The sequence below is a fragment of the Dipteris shenzhenensis genome, chromosome 6 (assembly GCF_047967505.1).
Source record: "Dipteris shenzhenensis isolate YYH24624 ecotype China chromosome 6, Dip_SZ_1.0, whole genome shotgun sequence".
Classification (NCBI taxonomy): Eukaryota; Viridiplantae; Streptophyta; class Polypodiopsida; order Gleicheniales; family Dipteridaceae; genus Dipteris; species Dipteris shenzhenensis.
Window position 1 is genome coordinate 27,660,063 of NC_141601.1, and position 10,001 is coordinate 27,670,063.

Here is a 10,001-nt window from a genome sequence, read left to right on the forward strand (position 1 = left end):
TTTACCACCTTGGATCTTAAGTCAGGATATTGGCAAATTCCTCTGAAGCCCGAAGATCGTGAAAAGACAGCTTTCCGCACTCTTTTCAGTCTCTACCTCTTTAATGTAATGCCATTCGGGCTCAAGAATGCACTAGGTACGTTCCAGCGATTGATGAATTTTATTTTACATGATCTAATCATGCAAGGGACTGTGCTAGTCTACTTGGATGACGTTATCATCCATACTAAAACCTGGGAAGAGCACAAGTCTGTATTGGAGCAGGTACTCCGACTTCTCTAAGAATTCAATCTTCGTCTTAATAATTAGAAATGTAAATGGGAAAAAACCAAGCTCAAGTATCTTGGTTTCATCATTGAAAGTGATGGAGTACGACCCGACCTTACTAAAGTCAAAGCTTTGTAGAAATTTCAACCTCCTTAATTGATCAAACAGCTTCAAAGATTTCAAGGTTTGGCAATCTTTAGTTCTAGATTCATGCCGAAATTAGTAGTATGTTCTGCCCCTCTACACCGGCTTCTATTAAAAAATTCAAAATTCAAATGGATAACGGAATGCTAGCAAGCGTTTGACACTATTCAAAATCTACTTCAAGAGAACACGTTGCTACGCCATCCAGATTTGAATAATCCATTCTTGATCAGAACAGACACCTCACAAGATGAAATCATTGCTGTACTTTTGCAACAAGATGAAGCTAGTCATTCACGTCCAATCGTGTATTTAAGCCGCTCTCTCACAAGTCCAAAATCCAGATATGCCGCCACAGAGCTTGAGTGTTTAGCTGTAGTTTGCGCAATATCCAAATTAGTACATGCTTATGTGCACAGTAGCAAATTTGAGGTACAGACTGATCATGTTGCTCTCACTGGGCTTCTCAAGCGGAGACACCTTCAAGGACGAATGGCACGTTGGGTACTCCTTCAGGATTGCAATTTCTCAATTTCTTACTGTCCGGGCAAGGACAATGAAGTGGCAGATGCACTCTCCCGTACTCACCAGCAAGCTGCACAGATTTTTGATGCCCCTCCTGTGGCTTCTAGAACCCCTCTTCTAGTTCCTTTGGAACATCCATCCCTACCTTCAATAAAAGACGTTCAAGCAATGTAGAAGACAGATCCAGAAACATCAAAGATCATCTCACAAATTCAATCTAATCTCCCTCCTCTTCATCTACAGCTTATTGATAATGTTTAGTACTATCTCATAAAGTGCCTTGTTTGTCTATGCCCAGTGCTTTCCAAAATCATTATATGCATGCTTTTCATGATGGAATGTTTGGAGGCCATTTGGGATTCTTGAAAGTTATCACCAAGCTTCAGATGAAGTTCTATTGGCCCAAGATGCGGCTCTCTTTGCACCACTATTTGTAGTCTTGCTCAGTCTGCCAATCATTTAAAACTCCTACCATGAAACCAAAACGTCAATTACAATCTATCTTGGCTTCTCATCCATTCGAATTGGTAGCCTATGACATCACTGGACCCTTTCCAGTTTCAGCACAAGGGCACAAGTGCATTATTTTACTAACTGATTATCTGACTCGGCGGTCAATCACTCAGCCACTCAAGTCAGCGTCGGCTTCTGAAGTCGCACAATTTCTTCTCCAACACCTCATATTGCCTCATGGGTGCCCTGAACAATTGCTATCCGACCAATGTTCGAATTTCAAATCAGAAGTCCTAAAAAATCTGGCTAATCGTCTACACATCAAGCAACGATTTACAAGAGATAAGCTCAAAAAGTTTGATCCCCAAATACCCAAAGGCCAACGATTACAGGCAACATGTACATTTTTATCTACTTCAACAGAAACAACCATGGAAGGAGTACATTACAAGCTCAGGGAGTTTGATCCCCAAATACCCCGAGGCTAAAGCTTTTAGGCAACATGCACAGATTGTTGGTTCTAGCTAACACCCCAAGGCCAATGATTGTAGGCAACGTGCATATTCTTATCTACTTCAACAGAAACAGCCATGAAACGCAGGAAAATTATTTCTCTGTTAGTAATGTGCAAGATATAGGTTGCTACCAACAGCTGTTGTGGTATCTAGAAAGAATGCAGCTTTTGGTAAAGCCAATCACAATGAGCCGGGATTCCTATGCAATACTCCCTGTAGCCTTGAGAAGGGCACACGCATAAGTTGGGCTCACCTATTGCACTCACGTCTCATGGGGGAGATAGCAAAGAAGGATTTGACTACCTCTAATGCATATTCTAAGATTGCACCCTTCATTACAGCATTATTCGAATTTGCAGCACATAACAAGGAAGAGATGCCAAACGTGATTACAAAATACCGAGAGGATTGACAAAAACACATGCATGACAGAATAGAGCTACAGGATAGCAAATAATCTGACCAATTGAAGGATGCAATAGTGCAAGATTTGCAAGCAGTACAGTATTCTCAAGATGAAGCATTGCAAGTGGTATATGGTAAGTCCTTAGTAGACACACTCTAGGACACGGCACTGGCCAAGGAGGAGATGCCCCCTCTGCAAGCAGAACCAAAATCCACCAAAAAGATCAAGTTCAACCAACAAGCTAAAGCGATGATGCCAAAGAAAACATGGATGAAGCCTCTGAGGACGACGTGGCTCGGTTGTTCCTCAACTCACCCCCAAGACCCCATTTGAAAATTTGTCTCCAATTCGCAAGCTAGATTTGCAGGAAACTCCTGTCAAGGAAACACAAGCATTGGCAACAAAGACAGAGGTGTCAAGCATGCAGGCTAACAATGTTCTGCTCGTACTCCAACAGTAATTTGAATACCAAAAGAACGAACAAGCAAAGCTGCAGCAACAGGTCCAACAATTATAGAAAGACAAAGCGGCAGTATAGGAATTCATGCTCAAACAGTCTGAAATGCAGCAACAGCTTGCCAGTGCATAGGCCAAACTTGCAAAACTTGAGAAAGAATATGCAAAGTCTACGGAGTAGCATAACAAACATATTGCAAGGCTAACAGCCCAGGTTAAGGTACAACAAGATTGCATGCCTACTATGACAGGTTGGCTCCAAGAAATGAAGAATGAATTCTTTGTACAGCTCGTTTGTATGGGAGCGAATCACAATGACCTTTAAATCGGGAACATTTTGTTAAAGCAAGAGAATAATGCACTACAAAATGTAGAACAGCAACTCAAGGAAATGGACAACAAGGTAGACGGCATATTCGTTAGCAAGTATGAATTTACTGAGTTGAAGAATCAACTGGTTAGGACATCCCAGGAGATGTGGAATAGCTTGAAAGAAAGACTCTTTACTATAGCCAAGCGACCATACGATGCTTTTGCATCGGATCCATATGCCTACGAGGCCATGGCCTATGAGCTAGAGACTCTAAGGGCAAGAACAAAGGATACCCAGAAGAAGCAGATGCCATTGGATGACACTCTCACACTCTTTGAAATAGGAAAAGTAGAGACTCCTGCAAATTTCAATAAGCATGCAGAATTCATGACACAGATTACTAAGCATACAGCAATGAAGATGCCAACACTGAAGTCAAGACTACCCCCAGCCATTCCATGTGTGCCAGCCCCAGTAGAACAAATGAGGAGCCAGAATCAGCAGAAGCAATAGAAGAGACTCAAGAAAAGAAAGAGGCAACCGAGACTACAGATCCAGTTGTCAGCTGGGGAACAATGATTGACCTCAATGCTTCACATACCTTCAAGGTTCACTTGAAGGAGTATTTCCCGTAAAAAAGGGTTCGTGTCCCCGACTTTTTGTAAAAAGGCCTCTCCATTGAAGTTGCCAGGTGTTGAAGGCATAGCCTTCACCCACATGGACACTAGGGTCAATTCTCTCCCAACCTTTTGCATACACAACAACTTCCAAAACTTTGGTTAGTGTCTTTAAAATTTTAGTGATTCTTTAAAAAATCCTTCATCCAAATTTATAAAAATAATATTATTAATATAAAATATGTATATATAACATTTTATTCTAAAATAGAATAATAGAATAATAAATATATACAATTTTAATACAAAATATATCATATAAAATTATATAAATATCATATATCTATATAAAATATTTTTAAAAATATGTAATATCACTTATTCAAAATAGATAAGTAATATATATTTTTTAAAAGCATATATATATATATAATTTATTATCAGAGACACATCATGGGTCTCTTTGGATGGATGCATGTCACTTGTTTGCAATTAGACCAGCTCTGAGGCCTTTGATGGAACCTCCTTTGAGTCAGATATCTGGTCACCTTTTGCAAGGGTGATATTCTCGTCCTTGTATAGCCAGATCACATCTATCGAGCAAAAATCACATCATTCGTCGACAATTGCACACCCATAAAATTAGGAATCTCTGGACCTCCATCCATAAGATCCATGCCATTTTGGCCCAAAACATCATTTGTGTCAGCGGAGGAATAACAAGGACCTTCCCCAGAGAATATTCCAATGCCTCCAAGATCCTTCCATCCAAGCGGGCATAATAGGAAATTCCACCCCTTTTGGGCAATCATGAAACATGAACTCGTTGAGATTGAAAGAAGGGCTCCATGGAATAGCCACGATAGTAGCACACGAAAACATGAATAACCTAGCAAATCATTGCAAAGAGCCTCAAAAACACAACGAAGCAAATACAAATCTCTACCTATGAACCAACGTTCGAAGGTAACTCCACCATCAATGGAACTTGACATGCGGACAAAAGTTACAGACCACCTTGGTCTCTTAGCCACCTTTTTCAGCTCTGCCTTGACTAGTGGAGTGTCCCCTATCATTTTCTCGCCAAGCCTTCATGGTGACTCTTCCTCCTTATGCAAGACATCAACACACAGAAGCCTCCATACTTCTTTCTTCGGGAGAGGGGACCTAAACCTACTTGAAGTTTCTTGGCCACCATGTGTGCATACGAAACCCAATTGGTCTTCTTGTTATTTTGTTTGTCAAATTTGATGTCTCACACATCCTCACCCTCCCCCTGCTTAGTACTGTCCTAAAAATTAACACATCCTTGAATTTGATGTCTTGCACATTCTCACCCTCCCTTTGCTTAGTATTGTCCTAAGAATCAACATTACTCGTGGATGCCTCCTCGAGTTCTCCCTTGGCACTTCCTCCCTTCAATGGCGTTTAGCACTTGCTCCATGCTTCGCAGTCCCCCTTCTCTCCCCCTTAAAATGTTAGAGAAGCAGACATGCGAGACACCATACTAAGTTTGCTGCCAGTTTACTTGGGAGCTTGGGAGCTTGGGGTGCTTTTTTCTTTAGAAAGGCAAAAGCGCATTTCATTATCAACTCCTTTAGATCCTTAGAAATCCAAGCACCCATAAATAAAGCTCCTTGCTAGAATAATATATTAGTGGACCCCCCTCCCCCTTTTCACACCTCTCCTTCTCCCAATAAATCATATACCTCTCCTTCTCTCTAATAAATTTGATAATGCCAATTCATTTTTGTTCGATTAGGAAAAATATCTAGACAAGCCAATGCACAAGCAAGGTAATTCCAACTTGAAAATCACAAACTTTGAAATTGAGTTCCAAAGGAAGATACAAACATTTCAAACCTCAAAATGGAAGTACAAACTTAAAATGGAGAATATGTGCATAGACTTGTTGTATCGAGGCCCACGTTTTCCTTGATTGTGCTTACATTCTTGCTAAGCTTTAGGATGTTCACACGTTGGTTTTGCTAAGTAGCTTATGGTTTAAAGCATCTCTCATTCTGCTTTGTTCTTTGGCTTCTGTCGCCCTTGAGTTGTCTTTCCTTTTTGGTTATACATGGTTTCCTAGGTTGGGACATTGGATCCTTGCTCAAGCTCCTAGCTAGCAGCGTCAAATTATAGGAATTTTTAATGAGATTCTTAATAAACCATACAATTTCTCTAAAATGGAATGTATATTATATTGCAAAGGCAATAGTACATCTCCAGGGTCAACTATCATATGTAAATATAACAAGTAGGCTCAATAAAAGGGGTATTTAAAATGGGAAAAGTAATGGAAGTATACGTAGAGAAGGGGGTTGAAAGTCAAAAGTTTGTGGAGACAAAGAGGTCATGTAGAAGACTTATGATTTAGAGATAAGGGGTTTTAATAGTATCCCTTGAACAAAAGTGATATGGAGGTTTTTAAAGTATTGCCCGACCCTACAGACTCCAAGGAGAGAGACCTAATAAAAGAGGATGATGACAATGGTGATGAGGGAAGCAAGGACGGAACTCAGTTGGTGTGAAGAAGTGATGTGCTATTTATTTCCCATTACATAGCCAGACTCCCTCACTCCCACGCAAAGTCTATCTTTCAGAACCCATCACTCCCCCAAAGTCTCTCACTCCCAGACCAACCTATCTTTGAGAAGCCGTAACTCCTACACCATCCTATCTCTTCTCCATGGCTTCTGAGGATGTGCAGCTCCTTTCCTTCTGGGCGAGCCCCTACGCAATGCGTGCCATCCTCGCCCTCTCCGCCAAAAAGGTCCCCTTCACCACCCTCACTCAGGACCTCTCCAACAAAAGCCCCCTCCTCCTCCAATCCAACCCCGTCTACAAGAAAATCCCCGTCCTCCTCCACCACGGTAAACCCGTCTGCGAATCCGCCGTCATCGTCCAGTACGTCGACGAAGCTTTCCCCTCCCCCGACGGCAAGAATCTCCTCCCTGCGGATCCCTACGATCGGTCCGTCGCTCGCTTCTGGGCTGACTTCATTGACAAGAAGGTGCGTGCGTTGCCTTATCGCCTGTCATTTTTTGCTCGGTTTTGCTAGAACCGAACTTCTTAGCTGCCCTCGTGTCTGTGGGCTCTAATGACTTCCTATTTATGGCATTCTATTCTAAGAAAATGCACGGCAGGTAACGGTCCTTGAAGCGAATGAATGTAAAACTTGTGATTGCCCGCAGATGAAATGGACGAATCTGCTTACTGGCTGTGCCGTTAAAAGATTAAGGTGAAGGATATGTAAGTTGGATCCTGCATCTCACCTCCTGGCTTCTTTTGTTCGCCTGTGATGTGTAGCTTTATGAAGCTTTATTTCGGCTCTTCAAACCAACGGAAGAGGAGCGGAATGCGGCTGTTCAAGACTGCAAGGACTGTCTGAGTTTACTGGAAGAAGCCTTGGGTACTATTGCAAAGGAGCCGCCCTATTTCGGGGGTGCCAGTGTGGGCTATGTGGATATAATCTTGGGTCCTTTTACGGCGTGGCAGTATACCTACGAAACTCTGGCGAACTCCAGTTTTGAGCTCGAGGCGTATCCTCGTTTGTGTGGGTGGAAGAAAGCATTCAAGGAATCAGCATTAGGAGAGACATTGGCAGAACCGGAGAAGGTGTATGAATTTGTGAAGGCGATGATGGCAGCGCGATCGAAAGCCCAAGCGTAACTCCAGTTTGAAAGCCAAAAGCTCTTTGGCAATAGTTCTAGTAAAGTACATGCTCTCTTTTTTCTACGGAGTCTCTCCCCTCATTTTTCTTTGAACTTTTTATTTGCAAGAGCAGGGATTGTGAATTTCCACTTGTAACTTTTAAAACAATAAAATTTAACTTATGTGTTCCTAATTGTTGTCATTCGTGGACATCATCCTGCAAAGTTGCATTTTAATAGCCCAATACCCTTTAAAAGATGGTTTGCTTCCTCTTTTTCATCCAAAAATTCTAGGAGTTAGAACCCACTTGCACTTGTGCACTCTTTTTAGACTTGGCCTTGTTTAAACACATTTGCACTTACTTTTGTCTCCCTTTTCTTCTCTATCCCCTTCCATGCATTGTACTTAACAATTTGTAATTCTAAAATAAAGGCCTTTATCGTAAAAGTTGAGGTTCTTAGCATATTTGTGAATAGTCTTGTTATTTGAAACCTTTGAAAAGGTGACACTTCTAGCATTGCCTTAAGCAATGCAAACCTTAAAATTAGGTGACACAATTAAACCATAGTTGGAGGATATATCTGCCTCTTCCACATATAGAGTCGAGGGTAAATCTATTATTCGAGCCCCAAGCTATCACAAACACTCAAAAAACTTTGAATGAGGAAGATGTATCCCATTAGTTGCACATAGTCATCATATATCCTTGTAATATAAACCTTTTAACCATCAACACCAATACCGTACCATTAATTCATCCAAAAACTTTCTTGACATTCATGAGAGAAATTATAACCAATTCATTTTTTAAATTCATCAAGAAAGCATCAAACTTTAGAAATTCTATTTAAAAAAATGGATAATAAGTGACCTTTCCAATCAACCAACTTAACTTATCAAATATTTTAGAAGCGGAAAACAACCATCCTTCCTTGATACTCACACTTCCCAATGCATCAAAAACATAAATCCATGCCTTCATGCCATTCAATACATCCTAAGCTACTAAAATTGCTATGGTAGCAACATACTTTGTCCTAATAACAAACTTAGGTGCATGACTAGACTAAGTATAAAACACACTAGATAAATTTTCTTTTCACAATTTTGCTTTTGGACTTTTCTATCGAAGATATAAGCATTTCAAAATTTTGCGAGTGTGGTAACTTAGTAGAACTAACAAATGAATCCATCTCTTTATTCCCAAACATTCAATCAAAAAACCATGTTATAACTACAAATAACTAAACCATTGATGCATGTATCAAATGAACATTTAACATTCTATAGTAACTCACAAACCTTAAATAGTAGATGCTCAAACAAATTCCATACTTAAAGGTTGCACTTTGTTCACATTCCATAAATATAACTCATAAGTTTCAATGCCCCTTTATCAACATTAGCCAACTCATAAATAGTAAAGATTCATAAGCCTTATAAACTACACTTTGATTTATATATAGCTCATAGGTTTCAATACACCTTCATCAACAATAGTAAACTTGATTTCCTTGTAGCATACCATTCACATTAGCAACCCCAATAGAGCAACATCACATGAAAATTCACCTTCTCACTTGGCTAAAGATAGGAAAATGAAGCTATATACACATACAAAAGGTCTTTCTTAGTTAAATGTTCAATTAGTGACCCATCATGTAGGCATTAGGGGAGAAATGGGGTCCTAAAAGGGCCTCATAAGTGTTTCTTGATTTCAAGGGATTAAAGAGTGATTTAAGGTGAACCAATGAGAGGGCTTTGAGTTGTGAGGCAATATTATATTGAAATTGACAAAAGCATTTATGGTGGGGAGACCTCTAACCCATAGTTTATACCTATGATCTTCCCTCCTAGCCCTTGATCTAATTTCCAATTCAAGGGATATATTCAAATTTGTGGTACAACACTCCTAGCCATTAGATCAAGTTCTAGATAGAGGGATGAAATCTAAACCCTTGAAAAAGGAAAGGACCTATGGATGAGATCAAAAGAAAAAGTAGGTCATTTTTAGCGATCCATCAAGAAATAGATCAAAGGGTGTGGAGATGCAAGAAAAAGGCATTGGAATCTACGACATTGATTTCAAGAGAATACTAGTAAAGGAGATGCATGCACAAGGTGCTTGCATTTGGGGCGTCCAATGTGTGCCTAAATCTTAGTCCTTGATTTGATCCTCCATCATTTGCTTTCATCTACACCCTCCAATATGCACCTAAATCTCAATCCTTGGACTTGATCCTTTCATCTCCACCATAGTTTTGTTCAAGATCCAATGGTCCACAGCATAAGGCGACTTCTCCCTCTTTATTACACCTCCCTTTCATCAACTTTTATTGTTTGGATCCCACTAAAGGGGCCTCTCACCATTTTTACCATCCTAGGCCTTTGATCCATCCACCATCCACCTCCATCCAAAGGCCAAGGTTTTCCAGTTTCAAATTAAAGGTCCCCATGTCAATTGAGTCAATGCTCCAGGGCCCTTAGCCCATGGGTTACCATAGTAGATTCACTTCCAATTAAGTTAATAAATTTCTTAAATACATACCTCATGAGGCCCATTTGAGACCCCGTTCCTCCCCTAATGACTATATATTATCCTCTTTATCAATAATGGTGAAATCCTAGTGGCCATCTCTAGTACTGGATCC

The 10,001-nt window shown here is 40.3% G+C and overlaps 1 protein-coding gene across 1 annotated transcript; it reads left to right on the plus strand.

Moving 5' to 3' along the window:
- Nucleotides 1–6,257: 6,257 nt before the first annotated feature.
- Nucleotides 6,258–7,432, plus strand: LOC147901000 (putative glutathione S-transferase). The gene is made up of 2 exons (XM_087375526.1): nucleotides 6,258–6,709; nucleotides 7,006–7,432. The coding sequence occupies exons 1-2, from the start codon at nucleotides 6,386–6,388 to the stop codon at nucleotides 7,366–7,368; spliced, it is 687 nt and encodes a 228-aa protein (XP_087231652.1). The 5' UTR covers nucleotides 6,258–6,385; the 3' UTR covers nucleotides 7,369–7,432.
- Nucleotides 7,433–10,001: the final 2,569 nt, after the last annotated feature.

What these genes read in the sequence shown, in the direction of transcription:
- LOC147901000 (XM_087375526.1), top strand. Translation starts at nt 6,386, where the DNA reads ATGGCTTCTGAGGATGTGCAGCTCCTTTCCTTCTGGGCGAGCCCCTAC. An exon ending in CTGACTTCATTGACAAGAAG is followed by an intron (nt 6,710 to 7,005) that starts GTGCGTGCGTTG and finishes TGTGATGTGTAG; the next exon opens with CTTTATGAAGCTTTATTTCG.